Genomic DNA, 21,259 nt, shown 5'->3' with positions numbered 1-21,259 from the left:
TTTTCATAACATGTATCAATAATGTGCAAGTGCACGTGTTTGTATGTGTGTGTGTGTGTGTGCGCGTGTTTGTGTCCGTGTGTGTCCGTGTTTGTGTGTGTGTGTTTGTGTGTATTTGTGTGTGTGTGTGTTTTTGTTTGTCTGTGTGTATGGGTGTGCAAACTCTCTGTGACAGTGGCAAGAAAGAAAGAAACATGTAAGCAGAAGAATTAAAGAGAGGTTGACATCGACGTTCTGCTGATGGAACAGCAGATGCGGGCCAAAACATCGTTAGAAAGCCTGCATGTCTGGTGGCGTAATGGCAAATTTGTGTGTGTGTTTTTGTGTGTGTTTTTGTGTTTGTGTGTCTGTGTGTTTTTGTGTGTGTGTGTGTGCTGTGATGCATTGTAGTGGCTTTTATGTACTTTACCTCTACTGTTTGAGGTGCCATTTGATGCTGTGTTGTGTCACCTAAACTTGCTGTGGGTTGCATGATGTTTTAGATGCACGTAGGGGCAGAATTGGGTGCACTAGCCTTTGCCTGTTAGTGGGGTAAGTAACTGCCAGTTGTGCCCTGTTACATCTGCCTACTGTTTTACAGTCCTGTATTATTTTGTGAACTGTTCAAATAAACCCTTGTATTATCTCTAGTCCATCTGTGTGTTGCCTGTGTATTGGTGGATCTGGTTTGTACTAGTTTGGGAAGTAACCCCACGGCACGACAATTGTACCAAATGTTTTTAATGTTTTCAAATGTTCCAACCTAATCTGGTTCCAGTATATTAAATTGTAAAGTTATGAAGGACATCATCCATGTGTAATACAATTGTACTTTATTCTTTAGACAGATAGACATCCAGTAGCTTATACATACACGTTAAAAAAAATGAAATCACTCACAGGTAAAGAGCATGAGAAGTGATTATAAGGTCTGACAGGGACTGATCCTGTGATACATTGACCATGCTATGGTAACAAGTAAACTGTTTTTGTTGAAGCTCTAAAATTAAAAAGTTCTTGATCACCGATGGTCTTACGGGCTTCCTCGAAGTGAGGGCAGTGTAGCATATTCATGGTCTGGGTGCGGAGGGGGTGTCTCTTCACTAGAGAAACGTATTGATGGACACATTAGGTCTTTTACAAGGATACTCATGCTCATACTCAAGGATACTCATGCTCAATTTATGTAACCAATAACACCTTTTGCGTACCTCAACACACTCACACCATGACTATCATCGAGATCCGTGGAAACATTATTGGAAATCATCAACAGAGAAATACTCTCACTACACAGTTAATACATGCATTACAAACTTGTAACTTAATTAATCTAAATACTACCTTGCAGTTCTAACAACACTCCTCTCTGGTCTGGCAGAACTCCATGCAAACACAGGCAGAACTCCATGCAAACATAGTTGGCACAGCTCCCGGTTTTAACTTGGCGATGTCAGTCTTGCTTTAAACAAGGCAGTCTTGGAGGAAATGCTACGAACACACTTTTGCGTATGTGTTTATCTGCATCAGTAAATAAAATGTAATCATAATAACATTTTTACATGTATTGATCGTTTTATCAGACTCAATGGGCCTCATTTATAAAACGTACTTACGCACAGAACTGATCTTAGACTGTGCGTGCGATCAAATCCACGTCTAAGTACAGATTTATAAAAACCATCTTAAGAAGGTGAAAGGCCAAAATAATGTTTCGCTGAATAAAATCAAATAAAACATTAGAATAATTTACACATGAATGAGATTCACATATTATAGGTATTCCGTTTTAATTTCACAAGCGTAAAACATTTCGCTCAAACTTATAGCCTATAAGAAGACTAATAGTGGCTTAGTTTTCAGTAGGAGATATAGCTGCATTGGCGTTGTTAGAGCATATTGCCAACTGCGCAATAAGGAGAGAGAGTTTTTTTTGTGTGATCGCGCAGACTTTTTGACACAGGATGATGTATGTCTGATAAGCAGGTACCGCTTGCCGAGAGCGTTGTGCCCAGATGGCCTCTCGTCTAGAGAAGCGCACCAGAGTCAACCAGGCCATACACGTTCAGGTATTGTCCGTTCTTGGATTCCTGGCTACAGGAACGTTCCGATGAGAAATTGGAGACCAGTCGAGCAATCCCCGTCATCATTAAGCAGAATTTTGCCCGATGTTCTTGGCAGTATAGGCTACTATACCATATGCCCGCAATTTATTAGATTTCCATACAGTGCCCAGCAAAATGTGAAAGAGGATTTCCTGCGTAAAACAGGGTTCCCAATGTATTCTCATCCAGATTTCGCACACTCAGTAAGCCTAGAAAGCCCACTTCAATACAGCACAGGTCGGTAGTGGACGCACCAAAGCCTTGGTGCTGCTGCTCGTGCCGCAGGTGCTGGTGCTTCGGAGACGTCTCTACTACATGTCAAATACTTTGCTTTTGCCATAACGCCACCATACAGGCTTTCTAACGATGTTTTGGCCCGCATCTGCTGTTCCATCAGCAGAACGTCGATGTCAGCTTCACTTTAATTCTTCGCCACCAGACAGGCGTAATGGCAAAAGCAAAGTATTCCTGTAGTGCTCCAGTATTGCCGCAAGGAAATGTACTTACACGAACTGAAACCAGACGTAGAGATTCGTCCTTTTCTACGTCTAAGACGGTTTTTATAAATCTGTACTTAGACGTGGATTTGATCGCACGCACAGTCTAAGATCAGTTATGTGCGTAAGTACGTTTTATAAATGAGGCCCAATGTGACTCCTACATCCTAGGACGACTGATGTGATGTGTTAGAAGCTAATACAAACTAGGTCACTCAGAATATGTTTATACTAGTGAATTTGTGGTGGTAGTTTTTAATAACATACTGCTAATTTTGGACTAGACCAGTGGTCCCCAACCACCGGGCCGCGGCCCGGTACCCATCCGTGAGGCGTTTGTTACCGGCCGCACAGAAAGAATAATTTATTTGTTTTAATTCCGCTGAATGAATTATTACCTGAAAGGTGTTTTAATTTGAAAAACGACCGGATTTTCCCGACGTCACATTTGCCTGTGCCTCATGTCACGTCAAGACGCTTGTAATATTCAAGTGATACTCAAGTGATCTTTGCAAAGGTGAAAAGGCCAACTAAGGAGTCAGAAGAAGAGCCTACGACCTCAAAAAAAGAAAGCCTCTTTTAACAGACAGTACCAGGAGTCATATCTTAAAATACGGGTTTATCGCAACAGGTCATTCTCACGCACCAAGTATCTTGGTGCTGCTGCCGTAGATGCGGCTTCTAGTGCTGTTTGTGCCGCAGGTACTTGTGCTTCGGAGACGTGTCTACTACATGTCAAATACTTTGCTTTTGCCATTACGCCAGCAGACAGGCTTTCTAACGATGTTTTGGCCATCATCTGCTCGTCTATCAGCAGAACGTCGATGTCAGCCTCACTTTAATTCTTCTGTTAACCTGTTTCTTTCTTCACTGTCACAGAGAGTTTTCGCATTGAGGATGCGCTCTGTTTGTGCATAGTCATCATGAGATGCACTGCCATCACTGTGAGGGATGTGAGGGATGCCAACGCTTGTTCATCCAGGTTACGCAGCATGGCCAGCAGGGTGCGGTTGAAGTGCTCAACTTCCCGACCGTTCCCCTGAGGGTGGTATGGGGTGGTGCGAGAACCTTGGATGCCACAGTATTTTTGGAAATCTGCAAATAACTTATTCTCAAATTCTCTACCCTGATCATGGTGTAATTTAGTGGGGAAGCCAAATTTAAGGACAGTCACCAAATATCTTCTCAGCTGCAGTTCGAGCACTGTTGTTTGTACACGCATACGCCTGAGCGAATCGTGTAAAATGGTCCATGACCACAAGAATGTACTCATATCCTCCTTAACATCCTCTGGGTGCATGAAATCAATTGAGACCAGCTCAAAGGGGTATGTTGTCACAATGCTGGTAAGTGGTGCTCTTACTGTTTTCTGTGGTCTTTTCCGTTTCACACAGCTACACACCTTGTTGATGTGATGCTCAATGTCTCTCTGCATGTGAGGCCAGAAAAAGCAATCACGGATCAGATGGAGCATCCGTTAAACGACCAAGTTCTTCATGCAGCTCACTCAGGATGAGGGGACGGAACTTTGGAGACACAACCAGTTGTTTTCCTGTTGCTGTTTGTCGCCGGAGAACATCCTCAGCATCAATCACCAACTTTGCTTTCTCCCTTGCGAACACAGCCGACTCACTGTGATCGTCCTTCACCCTCGGCCACTGATGTTGTGCGAACTGCTGTTTCACTTGCTTCAGCAGTGGATCCTCGTCTTGAGCTGCTCTTGAGCATCACAATGAACGGTTCTTCAAAGTCTGAGTAGCCCAGGACAGGAGGACTGGAGAGGTGATCTATCAGCTGACTGAGAACTGTAATGTGTTCTTCTGTCCACATGACACGCTGGTGTGAGGGTACCTGGCTTTGATTTTCCTTTCTTATCCCAGCCTTCTGCTTCTTCGGGTCTTTTGGGGTCTTGTGCCGCAGGTACTTGTGCTTCGGAGACGTGTCTACTACATGTCAAATACTTTGCTTTTGCCATTACGCCAGCAGACAGGCTTTCTAACGATGTTTTGGCCATCATCTGCTCGTCTATCAGCAGAACGTCGATGTCAGCCTCACTTTAATTCTTCTGTTAACCTGTTTCTTTCTTCACTGTCACAGAGAGTTTTCGCATTGAGGATGCGCTCTGTTTGTGCATAGTCATCATGAGATGCACTGCCATCACTGTGAGGGATGTGAGGGATGCCAACGCTTGTTCATCCAGGTTACGCAGCATGGCCAGCAGGGTGCGGTTGAAGTGCTCAACTTCCCGACCGTTCCCCTGAGGGTGGTATGGGGTGGTGCGAGAACCTTGGATGCCACAGTATTTTTGGAAATCTGCAAATAACTTATTCTCAAATTCTCTACCCTGATCATGGTGTAATTTAGTGGGGAAGCCAAATTTAAGGACAGTCACCAAATATCTTCTCAGCTGCAGTTCGAGCACTGTTGTTTGTACACGCATACGCCTGAGCGAATCGTGTAAAATGGTCCATGACCACAAGAATGTACTCATATCCTCCTTAACATCCTCTGGGTGCATGAAATCAATTGAGACCAGCTCAAAGGGGTATGTTGTCACAATGCTGGTAAGTGGTGCTCTTACTGTTTTCTGTGGTCTTTTCCGTTTCACACAGCTACACACCTTGTTGATGTGATGCTCAATGTCTCTCTGCATGTGAGGCCAGAAAAAGCAATCACGGATCAGATGGAGCATCCGTTAAACGACCAAGTTCTTCATGCAGCTCACTCAGGATGAGGGGACGGAACTTTGGAGACACAACCAGTTGTTTTCCTGTTGCTGTTTGTCGCCGGAGAACATCCTCAGCATCAATCACCAACTTTGCTTTCTCCCTTGCGAACACAGCCGACTCACTGTGATCGTCCTTCACCCTCGGCCACTGATGTTGTGCGAACTGCTGTTTCACTTGCTTCAGCAGTGGATCCTCGTCTTGAGCTGCTCTTGAGCATCACAATGAACGGTTCTTCAAAGTCTGAGTAGCCCAGGACAGGAGGACTGGAGAGGTGATCTATCAGCTGACTGAGAACTGTAATGTGTTCTTCTGTCCACATGACACGCTGGTGTGAGGGTACCTGGCTTTGATTTTCCTTTCTTATCCCAGCCTTCTGCTTCTTCGGGTCTTTTGGGGTCTCACTGCCTGGCTTCTCAGCGCACAGCAGTGAATAGAGAGGCTTAGCTATGCGAGAGAAATTTGGGATACAGGCTCTGTATGAGATGAATCCCAGCACTTTCTGCACCTCACCCACTGTAGCTGGCTTCCTCTGCTTCATATCTTGCACTGGGGCTACCTCCGCAGGATCCATGTGTGACAGTGGCGAGGTAAATTGTTAGACTGATTTGGAACGTCGACTACGCCACCTAGGTAGTCACTCTAGGACAAATATAGACTAAGATTGCTTGTTCTAACTAGGCAAACACAAGTTCGTACCACTCTTAGGCCGGGGACATGGGTTCCATAAATATAGTTTATTAATAGACAAACAAACAATCAGGAGTAAACAGGTACAGGGTAATTCTAGCACAGGCTGTTGCCTCTCACACAACAACCAAGCAGAGCTACTTTCAGGAGACATACGTACATACAAACAATAAACACACTCAGTATGTAATGTTAGCCAGTGGGCTGTGAACCCAATAGGAAGCCGGGGAGATGGCCGTAGCAGTACGGGGAACATCCTCAGCATCAATCACCAACTTTGCTTTCTCCCTTGCGAACACAGCCTCTCTAGCCAGCCTGTGACCAGCCAGCAGCCCGCTGTCAGTCCGGCTGCAATCCTACACCTGTCGCCAGGGGCGGAGTGGGACACAAAAATCCACCGGGACAATTCACACTGAACCGGCCCACCACACCGGCCCACAACGAGCCCACAACTGGCCCAACCCATCCCCTCCACCTCCCATACATCTACTACACAAATAAAATGTATGGACTTAACGGAAAGGAAAATCACACAATTAAAGTGTAGGTTTAAAGCTTTTATGTGTTTGCTGCAAATAAACAGATGCTGATATACAGTAACATCAAAATTAAATTATAAAATTGTATGACAGACCGACCTGGATCAACAACATAAATAATACATACGTATTTAAGCTTAAAAAAGGAAGTATAGACAATGCCAACCTAATAAAACAGGTAATTAGATAACTATGAAAAACACACTGACTGCCAGTTCACTATTTGATGTATGCTCTTTCTCTTAATGATGGTCAATACTAGTAACTAAAGAAGCACTATTTCGATAGTTTATAGATCTTCTCAGTATTTTCAAAATGCACGAGCTTTGCAAGAAAAGTGAGCGTTTATCATAGACCCATGCACATGTATGACTGGCGATTTAGCTAGCGAGATTCAAAGTAACGTAGAGGCAAATCTTTTTCACACACTTCACGTAGAGCATAAACCCTTGAATACTCCATGAAATTGGTTGCGAAATGTAAAAGGTTATCGTGATTTTTATCCAGATAAACCGCAGCACCTGGCAACTTGCGCTTGTTTGACACGTCTGACAGACCTCTGACGGCAGAGAGCTCCTCTCCCAAAATGGCGGCGACGCGTTTCGCAGAGGCAACGGGCTGAAGCAGTGGAGGCGGCGTCTATCTATACATGTCTATGGGCAACGTGACGAGACATCTATTGTTTATCCGTTTCCGGTTTTGCGGCAGACTTTTACAAAATAAAAGCCTTTGAGCAAAATTAATAAAACCTGCGTTAACACGCGATAAAATAATTGTCGGCGTTAAATAATTGATGAATTAACGCGTTAACTTGCCCAGCCCTAATTATAAGTGTATTATGTGTTTAGTATATTGTATTGTATATTTATCTGTATATTTAGGCTGAATCCCATTTCTCCCGCTACCCCTTCGTCTTTCCCCTTCCCCTCCGTTTTGCGCGTTCATGTGGAGCGGTAGGGCTGTCCCAATTCACGTTAAGACAGAGGGGTAGGGGAAGGGGAAGCGCTTTCTACCGCTCCAAACGGAGATTTTCCGAGGGCACACTTCAAACGGAGGGGTAGACTGATTTCCCTCAATGCATTGCGAACCCGTGATCATTAAAGAACAAACATCGCGCGAGTCCATTTAAAAATGTCGGAAACAGCAGGGAAAGCATCACACAAATGAAAGTATTTTCTTTGTAATTCATGATTTTAAAACTTGTTTGATGAAATGTTGCATTGTGTAAATAACAGCTGCAGGCGCCATGTTTGTTTATGTCTGGTGAGTGACAGCTGTCGCTCTCCGGTAACGTAACAGCCAACGCTTCGTACTGATGACGTACGTAATTGTTGAAGTGCTATCCCAATTCGAAGGGCTAGCGTTTCAACCCCTTCCGCTACCGCTCCGTTTGAAAAAGCGAAGGCGAAGGGGTAGGGGTAAGGGTAGCGGTAGAGATGAGAAATGGGATTGGGCCTTAGTATAGACAGCATGTTTTGTATATTTAGAATGTTCTTAGTTTTCTACAATAGCTTTTTTTATGTTTTATATGTTTATTGTATGTTCAAATTATGTCCAGAGTATTTATATGTGATGTCAAGTGGTTGTGCGATGTCTTGTCATAAGAATTTCAGTGCCCAGTCTGACTGTGAGGTTCAGTGCACCTGACAATAAAAAGGCTTGAGACTTGAGACTTCTTTATGTTGACCACTGTGGAAGACACTTCACTTTGTGTGGCGCTCCCTATGTGCTCAATCTTCAGTGTTGATCTGCCTTTGTGTTGAATTGTTGATGCCTGTCTAATCGGGTGGGATTACCAACATATGGGTGCTGTTGTCAGGACTATTGTACAAAACGAATGTTGTTTTGGTGGTCCTTGTGAAGACAGTATCAATATTAACTCACAATTGCCCACATTTATCCGGCGTCTGCTCGCAAGGTAAGGTACCTACATATGTTGGTGCTCCCATGTGAGGCTGGTACCAGTACCTACAAAGGTTTGCACAGGTAGTCGTGGTGCACGTGTAACCGATTTAGCTGCTAAGGTTGTTGGAGTGCTGGTGCAACCATTCAATTACATTTCAATTCAATTCAATTTTATTTGTATAGCGCCATAACAATTCAAAGAGTAATAATTATTTATATATGTCACCAGCTATTATGAGCAGGCTTAGTGAGTGGGTGCTGAATGCGTGTGGTACATGTAGGGTTAATCACAGTCAATTTTCAAATGAATTAGCAAATAATGAAGAGACGGAAAGAAGGTCAGGTCGTGGGGTCTTGAGGCGGTGTAAGATAGAGAGAAGATGTGAGACATGAGACTGGAGACATGTGCAGTTGTGTGCCTGTCCATTTTCCACAATGCTTATAATCATACAGAACTAGTTTATTTACTCTGTATATAACTTTACAGATTAGTGAGAAAGTATACAGTGTGGAACAGAGTAATAGTTCGCCAGCCTACAATGATTAAACAATGATGTTGATGGGTCAGATCAAATGATAAATGCATCTAAATGGTCTTCAAAAAACACAAGTAGTGGAAAACCCTTTTCTTCCACTTTGATGTCAATAGTTTTCGGCTATTTCAGGATTGGCAACGTTCAACACCGGGACATGCGTTTAAGGCTGAATCCCATTTTACCCCCTACCCCTTCGTCTTTCCCCTTCCCCTCCGTTTTGCGCGTTCACGTGTAGGGGTAGTGCTATCCCAATTCACGTTAAGACAGAGGGGTAGGGGAAGGGTGTTGTGTTCTGTATTATGCTACCACTAGATGGCACCATCTATGGTTGTAATAGTAGCTAGCTAACGTACATGAAGGCAGAAGAAGAGTCCTCGTTCCTGATTTACACTACACCACAAAGGGGAAGCGCTTTCTACCCCTCCAAACGGAGAATTTCTGAGGGCACACTTCAAACGGAGGGGTAGACTGATTTCCCTCAATGCATTGCAAACCCGTGATCATTAAAGAAAAAACATCACGCGAGTCCATTTAAAAATGTCGGAAACAGCATCACACAAATGAAAGTATTTTCTTTGTAATTCATGATTTTAAAACTTGTTTGATGAAATGTTGCATTGTGTAAATAACAGCTGCAGGCGTTTGTTTATGTCTGGTGAGTGACAGCTGTCGCTCTCCGGTAAACGTAACAGCTGACGCTTCGTACTGATGACGTACGTAATTGTTGAAGGGCTATCCCATTTCGAAGGGCTAGCGTTCCCTACCCCTACGTTATGGCTCCGTTTGAAAAAGCGAGGGCAAAGGGGTAGGGGTAAGGGTAGGGGTAGAGATTAGAAATGGGATTGGGCCTAAATCTGCTAGCAGGGGCGACTTGTCCATAAGGGCGATTGGAGGGACGCACTGCCTATGGGAGAAGGAGATTTTTTTTCAACCACTAGACCATCTGATATGCCTCTGAATGTCATTTTCCAATCAGGTAACAGTCAGGAAGCAGTCAGGCAAAAGTCGTGCTTCAAATGGCCCCTTCTGGGCGATTGCGGGCGAAAAGGAAATCGCCCCAGACCTCACTCATTGATTCCCATGTTAAATCCATTTTGTTTAAAAAAACAGGGCTCTCAATACATTCTCTATGGCTTCCAGGAGGAATCGCCCCTCCATGCTTTCATCATAAGTAATGGACATAAAAGTGTATAAGAACGTCATACAGCTTTGACCAAGGCATTTTCTGTTGAGATGGCTAGTGCAACAACTCAAAGTTCAAAGTTCAAAGTACTTTATTTGTCATTGCCACAAAGACAACGAGACAGTAGAGGCAACCAGACTTCTTACACAGCTAAATAATAATAAATAACAATTAATAAATAGATTCATAAATATCATACATAAAATAATAATAATAAAAATAATAAATGCAATATATTTCCATATCTCCATATCTCCATATTAAGGTGCATCAAGTGTTAGAGTGCAGTCCATGGGGGGCGGGGCGGGCTGGGCCGGGGGGAGATGAAGGGGGGTGGGGGGGTATCCATTCAACAGGTTTTCTACTTCTTTTTCATGTTTGTACTCGCCGCTGCCACACCCCCTCCCCTCGCACACATTTTCTGATTATTACACTTAAATACGTGAAATGATCTGCCGCCGCCACGCCCCCTTCCCCTGCGCACGTATTCTGCCTCTGCCTGCCTCATGTTATGGTACTAGTTTGACCATGTTATAGAAAATGTAAGTTGAAGAGGTAAACTAAAATAGCTTGTGCGACCCCAGAGTGTAAGGGTAAGAGGTTTTGTTTAGTTAGTGAGTGGAATTGTATCAAGGTGTATTATTTTGCCGAAGGCGAGAAGTTTGGAGATCAGGCCTAGGTCTCTTGTGTCTACTGTCAATCACCACCAACCCACTCTGAATCAGTCTGTATGGCTATTTGTGATTACTATTTTCCTCAAAATGATTTTATGTGGAGAGAGTATATAATAATTTGTAATATTTTAGTATGTTTTAGTAGTGTATAATATATATATATATATATATTTTTTTTTAAATAATTTTCATGTCAATATGTTTTTTTTTACATTAATGTAAATTGATTATAAAAGAACGGTAGAGTTGGAAAATGGGGCCATTTTGACTCTTGTTGAACTGTATGTATGTGTACTAATTCAAATAAAGTTACTGATTGCTTGTTTGTAAATATGTTTATGGTACATACTTAACAAGGTGTTATATAATATAAATTATAATAATAAACGTTATTTGTATAGCAGCTTTCATACAACACAATGCAGCTTAAAGACATTCATTAATCATATAAGGGCTCTGGGCTCTGTTAAGCGCCTAGAGGCAATTGTATTGTTCTGGCGCTATACAAATAAAATTGAATCGAATTGAATATATACAGTACTGTGCAAAAGTTTTAGGCAGGTGTGAAAAAATGCTATGAACTAAGAATGCTTTGAAAAATGTAAACAATAAATGTTTATTTTGTATCCATTTACATGGTAAGACTGAGCACAGCAACAAGACACAACGTAGTTATACTGCATCAGCAGGGTCTCTCCCAGACAAAGATTTCAAAGCAGACAGGGGTTTCAAAATGTGCAGTTCAAGCTCTTTTGAAGAAGACGTTGAGGATCGTAGATGCAGTGGTCAGCCAAGGAAACTTAATGCAGCTGATGAAAAACACATCAAGCTTATTTACCTTCGAGATCGGAAGATTTCAAGCAGTGGCATCAGCTCAGAACTGGCAAAAACCAGTGGTACCCAAGTACAGACATTTACTGTCCGGGGAAGTCTGGCCAGAAGTGGTCTTCATGGAAGAGTTGCAGCCAAAAAGCTCTACCCGGACAAGGAAACAAGGCCAAGTGACTGAACTAAGCACGAAAACATAGAAACTGGGGTGCAGAAACATGGCAGAAGGTTGTAAGAGTATGGTTTGTACTCTATGCGTATTGGTTCAGGACTCGGTAAAGTACGCCAGTACAAAGGTTTTGTTGTAACAAGGTAAGAGCTTTACTTGATAAGTTGCTGCACAAATACAGTTGAGTTCACAAGACAATTGCATCCAGTAAACACAACAGGAGACTGCGGAGTTCTGACCTCTGATCGAATACGTCCAGTTCTTATAGTTGTTTCTATCCCTGAGGGCATCATGGGTCTATTAGGTGTGGGCCATCATGGGTCTACCTCAGGTGTGTCACATGGGTTTTACCCTACGTGTGAAATGAATGGGATCCCTGTACTGATGTATTGTTTGTTCGTCAGGAGGACACAAATGTGTCATGTTGTGTGAAACCTCTGCCTCTCCATCTCTCAGAGGACAGCTGTCCATGCTATCTACCACAGTGGCCTTCAATGTATCAAAGTACGTTGAACAGTGTGCTCCTGTCTTGGACAGTCAGGAGCCACAGTCGTCAGTGACCTGACCTTTACATGTGAGGCCTATGCTGTGACTGTGTTGTTTTGTCAGACTATATGTGAGACCATTCATACAGGCACATGACCCGTACAGGCTTGTTACCCCACTCTGGTAGAAAGACTGCTGCCCAAAGATTGTACCTATTCTTAATAAACCCATACTGTACTGAACTACCTATGAAATTATCTTACAAGGTGCTCTGGACTGATGAGTCAAAATTAGAAATATTTGGCTGTAGAAGAAGGCAGTTTGTTCGCCGAAGGGCTGGAGAGAGGTACAATAATGAGAGTCTGCAGGCAACAGTGAAGCATGATAGAGGTTCCTTTCCAGTTTGGGGCTGCATTTCTGCAAGTGGAGTTGGAGATTTGGTCAGGATGAATGGTGTCTTAAATGCTGAGAAATACAGGCAGATACTAATCCATCATGCAATCAGGGAGGCGTATGATTGGCACCAAATGTATTCTGCAGCAGGAACATAACCCCAAACATACAGCCAATGTCATTAACAACTATCTTCAGCTTAAAGAAGAACAGAAAGTCCTGCAAGTGATGGTATGACCCCCACAGAGCCCTAATCTCTACATCATCGAGTATGTCTGGGTTTACATGAAGAGACAGAAGAATTTTAGGAAGCCTACATCCACAGAAGATCTGTGGTTAGTTCTCCAAGATGTTTGGAACAATTTACCAGCCGAGTTCCTTCAAAAACTGCGCAAATGTATCTGGAAGAATTGATGCTATTTTGAATGCACAGGGTGGTCACACCAAATATTTATTAGTGTGCGTGCCCGAAGGGAAGCACAGTATTGTTATCGTCAAGTTTTCTTTATTAGTGTGCTTGCCCGAAGGGAAGCACAGTATTGTTATCGTCAAGTTTTCTAAATTTATTTATTTATTCTCCCCGTTTTTCTTGCAGCTAACTACTCCTCGCCCGATTGAGCTAGAGACGCCATTCAAACACCAAACACCAAAAGCATTTTCAGTGTACTGACTGAAATTTTAATGGAAACTGATAGTTAGCCGTAGCAGCTAACATATAAATTAACGTTACGTTAACGTTGGAGACGCCATTTTCCTTAATTCAAGTTGTAAACCTTTGAAGTAATTCATGCATTTAGTTGTGTGGATATAGTGAGCTAAGGCTTGTATTCCCACTACGGTAACGTTAGCTGTGTTAAGCAGAGCTATCCTAGCTGTGTTAAGCAGCTGTAACATCTGAGTACGGGGCTAAAGGCTAACTAACACTACGTAACGGGAGTATCCACTGGCAGTTTCAGCTAGCCGTAACGGGGGATCATTTTCCTTAATTCAAGTTGTTAAGTAAACCTGTGAAGTAATTCATGAATTTAGTTGTGTGGATATAGCGAGCTAAGGCTTGTATTCCTACTACGGTAACGTGAGCTATCCTAGCTGTGCGGGGCTATGCAAAAGTTGCTTATACTGAAAGAATGGTTAACTTGTTGTGGCCGATAGCGTGAGTTAACATTAACCCGTGTCCTGGGAGTAATGATTCATGAGAGACCTTGAATCATTAGGTTAACTGAAAAACGTTTGAGGATGTAGCTGTTGTAGTGTGCTCAGTTTTCGAAAACTAGACTGAAACTAAGAAGGATAACTATGACTAATTGTGACTAAAACTAATATGCACTGAATCTAAAATAGCTGCCAAAATGAACACTGAGATGTATTAATTTTGGCAGCTATTTTAGATTCAGTCTTAAGACAAAAATGCATATTAGTTTTAGTCACATTTAGTCATAGTTATCCTTCTTAGTTTCAGAAGAGGTTTTTCATGGTTGCTAGCTCTAATCAGATGTACTATAGGCTTATAGGAGAAGACTAACTTTTTATGCCAACGAACACCAATAACTAGAACTAATTTGACAGACTATAAACCAATGTGATACACGTGCTCTCTAGCTATACAGTAAAAGTGTTGCTTACGTTTGATACTAGACCTACAGTCTAACTCTAACTGCATTAAGTCTAACATATAGGCCTATCTTACAATAAACTTTAAGTAAAGCTGGCTATGTAACCGCATTCATTCCAATATTGTTGCAGAGATGTTTCCTTTTACCAAGATAGCAATTTCAACAATTCACTTAGCTCAGTAAGTCAGTATAACGAAACTCTGAGATACCCTCATATGTCTAAACGTCAGTGGAGCCAAAATATAATGGTTGAGCTTGGTTGCTTGCTAAAATATATTGGAAGAAGGCCCCACTACACTGATTGAGTAGATGTAAATACATGTTAATTCATAGGCACTTGTTCTCTCTGTCACAGAGCAAGCACACTCTCGCAGTTCGTTCACGAAACGCATTCTAGTTTATTTATTTATTCTCCCCGTTTTTCTTGCAGCTAACTACTCCTCGCCCGATTGAGCTAGAGACGCCATTCAAACACCAAAACGTCCGGCCCGATCCGGTGCAGGTTGCTATGACTTCGTGGCGGTACCCCTTGCCACTCCTTTTTTAATCCTCTTTTTCATCCCCTTTTTTCTCCATAGACTTGCATGGCAGAACTCTGTGCATTATGACATCATAATAGGCTCATTAAACTGGCTTGCACCTGTGCTTCTCACTGACACCTCCGCCAAATCCAAGGAACCGCATTTTCTCTGTCCCTCTCAATTCAACTTTGAAAAAGAATAAGAGGAACCGTATTTCTCTGTCCCTCTCAATTCAACTTTGAGAAAGAATAAGAGTAACTACAGTTTCTAACCTAGCTACCGTATTTCCACTTCGTTAAGGTGAGTTGAATGGCAGCATTTTCAGTGTACTGACTGAAATTTTAATGGAAACTGATAGTGTTAGTTAGCCGTAGCAGCTAACGTCTCCCATCCATGGGAGTATCCACTGGCAGTTTCAGCTAGCCGTAACAGGGGATAATTTTCCTTAATTCAAGTTGTGAAGTAAACCTTTGAAGTAATTCATGAATTTAGTTGTGTGGATATAGTGGGTTAAGGCTTGTATTCCTACTACGGTAACGTTAGCTATCCTAGCTGTGTTAAGCAGCTGTAATATCTGAGTACGGGGCTAAACGTAAGCTACCTAGACCTATACGTTGTAGATATGCAAAAGTAGCTTATACTGAAAGAATGGTTAACTTGTTAGCTCACCAGTTTATTTTGTTGCTAATGTGGTTGGAGAGGACCGATAGCGTGAGTTAACATTAACCCGTGTCCTGGGAGTAATGATTCATGAGAGACCTTGAACCATTAGGTTACCTGAAAAACGTTTGAGGATACCTGGACACAGCGTAGCTATTGTAGTGTGCTCAGTTTTCGAAAACTAGACTTAAACTAAGAAGGATAACTATGACTAAATGTGACTAAAACTAATATGCATTTTTGTCTTAAGACTAAATCTAAAATAGCTGCCAAAATGAACACTGATAGGGGACCCCTTAATCTGCAATTCATGGTTGCTAGCTCTAATCAGATGTACTAACTAGGCTTATAAGAGAAGACTAACTTTTTATGCCAACGAACACACTAGACCCTTTCACAATAAACGAGCAAACATGAGAGAAAAACAGAGCAAGCACACTCTCGCAGTTCGTTCACGAAACGCATTCTAGTTTAATTTAGAATTTTCTTCTGTTCCTTCACTGCATTTTGTTAATTTATGAAGAATTGATGAAAATAAACTGTTAACACTTCCATTTTTGAAAGCATTCTTAGTTTACAGCATTTTTTCACACCTGCCTAAAACTTTTGCACAGTACTGTATATATACAATATTTATATATACTATATATATACTCAGTGCCACTTGAAAGTATGTGAACCCCTTGAGCACTTAAGAGTTTTCTGTTGTTAAACCATGATTTTTCCTTTTTTTTTCATCACCAATTTTCCATAGATGAAATGTCAGGTTTATGTTTATCATTTGCATGTACTTGAGGAAATTGTTTGAGTAGCCCAAAAACTTCATGAAACATGGAATTAGTGTATTTTCAAGTAAGTGAACCCCCAGGTGCATTGGTAAAGTCAAGCAGGTAACAGATTCAGTGAAACATATTTGAGTGCTTAATTAGTCAATTAAGCAAACCAATCAACTGAGACATCCTTAGGAAAAGGGTTGGGCAACACAGATTAAAAGAAAGAGGAAACCAACCAAACTACTGTAGTGCCCAGGTGTACCCACACAGATCAACAATGCCAAAGGAAACTAGATATCCGAGAACATCAGGAAGAAGGTACTGACAGCACATCAGTCTTGGGAAAGCTACAAGACCATCTCCAAAAGATTCCAGCTCCATCCATCCATCCAAGACAAATCATTTAGAAATGGAGGGCATTCAACATGACCGCATCTCTGCCTAGAAGTGGACGCCCATCAAGACTGATGAAGCACCAGAAGAAGAATTAATCAGGTTAAAGTCAACCCACACATCACCTCTAAAGAGTTTCGGACCTCTCTGGCAGCATCTGGGGTAAATGGACATGGGTCTACAAGACGACAAAATTCATAACCTCTAGGTCTTTCTCTATCTTCAACAGATTTTTGAGGAGTTTTTGATTTTCTTCTTGATTGTGCGGAATACCATTTAAGGTTTCTTCCAGATTAACAGGGAGTTTTTTCTTGCCCCTGTCGCCATTGTGCTTGCTCAAAGGGGTCAAGGCACAAAATTCAGTACAATGAAATGCATAACTCACTTATTCCAAGGTAAAAAGATTATTTATTTCACATATAGCTCACAGATATACCTACATTGTTATTTGAACACCTCACAAAGAATGATGAGGTAAAAAGCTGGATGGAGATGTCTCTTCACTTATTGTTGTTTATTGTTTTTATTTTGTTCTCATGTAGAATCTGGCAGTATGTCCATTTTTGCATGGGTTATCATTCAACACCATCCTCAAGCCCACAATCTCTGTTACCTTCTAGAATATTCCAGGTATGAGCCGGTTGGGCACGGCATCTGTGTAACGCTTCCAGTCATCACCATACTTGCAGCTGCAGCGGTGCTCATCTCGCACACAGCGGTGGACCAGCAGAATGGTCATGTACACCAAATAGAAGTATGGCAACAGGTGTGTCCCTCCACAAGCAGCACAATAGGCCAGGCAACCCATCAGGTCACCAGTGTAGTTGAAGTGACGTGCCAGGCCCCAAAAGCCTGATGTTAGCAGCTTGCTTTTATGGGTTTTGCCATCAGAGGAGTGGTACTGGCACTCGATGAATGTGGGTTTTTGACCCCAGATGAGGCAGTTTCCTTCATTACGCCGGAAGAAGTCCTTCTGGTGGTTGGTAGCGCGGAAGATGTAGTAACCCGCAAGTCCCAGGATGAGAACACCTGTAGCTTGAGGTATGGTGAGCTGGATGGGGTTGTAGACCAGATATAGTCCCTGTCAAAAAAACAATGTGGGTCAACTATTGTAATCGCCAAGTGCACAAACATTCTCAAGCAGTTCCAGGGTACAACATCCATATATTCATATCCAAATATAAATTATGAATAACTAAAAAAAGTGAATAACACTAACATTGCTTGAAGATGGTCCTGCTGAGTGAAACACCACACAATTATGAGCAGAGAATGACATTGGTGTCATAAAATTGGTTGATTGGATAACATAAGAGATTACCTGTCTCAATGAAAGATTTTAAGCCACATTTCAAGAAAAGATTTCGTGTGTAAAATGTAATTGCGAGGAGAAACCTACAGAAGCCATTTTTATATCTCTACTCTTCATCTGTACTGTTCCAGGGCATACATATTAGGTGTTGAAATGAGAAGGTGTAACTTTTGTACTCAAAGAAGTGATCAAAACCCTTCTTTGATATTGGACTGAGTGCATTATTTTACATATCAATGCACGTTTCAGACAACTTGTTAAAATGTTTATTTCTTTATGATTTTATACAAACAAAAACAAAAATACATGAAAAATACAAACATGACCACTATATACTGTATATATATATATATATGGTCATGTTTGTATTTTTCTAATATATATATATATATATATATATATATTTGTAGGTGGAATACCGCATATTAAATGAGTCATATCATACACCTCTGCACTATCTTGTGTGAATCTCTGATAAGTTTTTATGAAGACTGTATTACGTAGTTGTATGGAAAACAGCTGCTTTCTGTTTTAGACATCCATTCCCCCCCATTTATACCCCTTAGAATGAGAGGTTGCTTTGGCCACCGTGCAACCACCTCTGTTCTGATTGGCTTATATCTTCAAACAAGATATCTGGCACCCAGTGCCTCAATGATGAGACTCATCCAGTTCATTTGCATTCCAATGAATAGAAATCACCTGTGGAGATGCTTTAGCAATTGATTTTAAGATACTTCACTGTTAAAGCCATTTTTTCCCGGATGTTTCCAATCATTTCATGTGTGCCTTCTTGTCTTGTCTTTGTCAATCTATTGTGTAATGCCTAATAGTCCTTCATAAATAAATCTGTTTCCCAAACCTGTAGGGTGTAAAGGAAGGGCAGCCACACACAGTCTCCCCAGCCAAGGTACCAGCCAAAGTGGTCATGGCATATGTCAATGGTCTTCAAGTACCACGCTTCATTCCAGAAGAAGTCTAGCACGTACACGGCCTAAAAGGAAGGAAGGGCAGAAAAGAAATTCTGAGGGTTTATTTAGATACGTTTAAGTTTACGTCTCTTCCAATTTATGTGTAGACAGATGTGCCTATTTGTGCATATTCAGTTAAATTAAAATACATTTAATTTATTCATAATAGATTAACTAACATTGTGTCTAGGCACTTCACAAAGCTTGAGGCATGAACCAGTAGCAACCATAGTAATGACAAATACCTATTTAACTGGAGGAAGCCTTTAGCAAAAAACAGCTGAAATTGTAAATGTCTTTCGTCTTGTGTGTTGTTTGACAAGAATGTATGCACATTATCATTTTTGTGAGCTGGATCAGCAAGTTATATGCAGATTCCAGTGTTTCCCCTAGGTTTACAGCTTGGGGGGGGGGGGGGCGGCGGCAGGGGCGCGATGCGCCGCAGTGGCGGACACAAACACTTAAATGAATTATGATATTCATGTGTTTCTTTTAATGACAGCAGTCAATATAACATCTTACAGTAACAGTATGCAACAATTATACTTCAGGATTAGGGGTTAGGATAAGCAGTTTTACTTAAAAAATAAGTATAATTTTACATGTTTTATGGTAAAGGTAACCTTAAATGACTTATTTTGTGATCTGGCTCTATATTTAAAAAAAAAAAAAAAAAAAAAAATCTTTTTTTTTTTTTAAATCACAATTATCTTGAGCTTCCGGGGGGGCGGGGCGCCACCCTAATATCATTGTAGGGGAAACACTGGATTCATATAATGTCTCCATAGGCTGGATCAACAAGTTATATGCAGATTCATATTATGTCTCCATAGGCAGCTTGTCTGTCCTGCCTGTCTCCTTAATAATTGATCTTGGGCTGGAAAAGATTGGTGGCCACAGATGTAGATGCTGGAGGAGATCTTACCCGGAGCACAGTGACAAGAATCATTGAGTTGGTGACATAACCATAGAACTTACCTGGAGCACATTGACAAGGATCATTGAGTTGGTGACATAGCCATAGAACTTACCTGAAGCACATTGACAAGGATCATGGAGTTGGTGACATAACCATACAGCTCCATTTGCTTGGAGGCATAAGATAGGTTGATGAGAGTCCAAGCAATGATCCCAGGTCGGCCATTAAAGAAGAGCTTGAAGTCAAACCACTGCCCAATTCGAGGGTTAAACTCAATTCCCATCATGTAGTCATAGAATATGTTTCCAGAAAATTTGCTGCAGAAAAGAAAGGCATTTTGTCAAATCCATATAATCCAAAAATATACACAGCAAATGTACAGGGTCCATGCATTCCTGTTTAATGTAGTACAGATGTGGACCATTTAGACTCAATTCTAGTTGATCAAGTTGTGTTTTTCTGACAGACCAGTATTCACATGTTCAAATTGATGGCCAATATGTGATGACCCACTCACAGAAATGCATCGTATACTTTGAATGCTGGCTACTGACTCTGCCACTGACAGTCTTTTATGTATTATTTGATGATCTTTATATATGTATTCTTGAGTGTGTATATACTGCATGCATGCTGACTGAGATCCCTATGATTTGATCTTCTTGCTTCTGATTCTACTTTGTCAAATTTGGTCTTTCGGTGGACTGAAAAAACAAAGCAATGATATGGGGCACTAGCATTAGAATTTCTACGGTATATGAGGTTCCTTGTTATATAGCTCTCCAGATTACCATGGAAAAAATGTTCTACTGCAGTGGAAAATGTCTCCTGTTCAAAACCTATGCAGCCGGTCCACTCTATGTCATTCCCTGAATAACAATGATGTTCATTCTTATATCTCTTCGGTCCAGTCCCGGAATTTTATTAATACCGTTTATCCAGGTTATTACTTGGAAATGTGTTATTTAGTTATTTATACCATTAGTTTGACCGTGTGAGTACGACCCAGGGTGCGATTTGCCGGGGGGATGGGGGGGATTTACCCCCCCTCTGGTTTTAACATCCCCACCTCAGCTGGATGAATTTCATACATGGGGGGATAACCCTCAATTATTAAAAAACAATACACTTGCTTACATCGCTGGCACTAACATTCACCTTACCCGAACTGTCGGCATTCTCAGAATTCGCTGGCTTTGCACATTTCCGTGTATAGGCTAGGCTACTGTACAATGAATATGAAAATATTTGTTCACTGAATTAGCGAGTTCTGTCCAAAACAGTTGCTTCGGTTTCAGTATTTCAACGTGAATGAGAGGGAGCACAATAACTGAGCGTCTAGCAGCGATTATCATATCATAGACATATATGATGCATGTATATGAAG

General features: G+C 41.5%; 1 protein-coding gene across 1 annotated transcript in view; it reads right to left on the bottom strand.

Annotated features, from left to right (window-relative positions):
• Positions 1-17,275: 17,275 nt before the first annotated feature.
• dhcr7 (7-dehydrocholesterol reductase) overlaps positions 17,276-21,259 on the bottom strand; it is a 30,344-nt gene continuing 26,360 nt past the window's right edge. The window contains exons 6-8 of the mRNA XM_080849998.1: positions 19,985-20,189; positions 18,845-18,976; positions 17,276-17,751 (exon numbers count right to left, since the gene is read on the bottom strand). Coding sequence (XP_080706124.1) covers positions 17,287-17,751; positions 18,845-18,976; positions 19,985-20,189 — 802 coding nt within the window. The 3' untranslated portion in view covers positions 17,276-17,286. The remainder of the gene's footprint in view (positions 17,752-18,844; positions 18,977-19,984; positions 20,190-21,259) is intronic.

The sequence above is a fragment of the Sprattus sprattus genome (genome assembly GCF_963457725.1).
Source record: "Sprattus sprattus genome assembly, chromosome: 13".
In the NCBI taxonomy this organism is placed as follows: Eukaryota; Metazoa; Chordata; class Actinopteri; order Clupeiformes; family Clupeidae; genus Sprattus; species Sprattus sprattus.
This window is presented reverse-complemented; position numbering and strand designations above follow the sequence as displayed.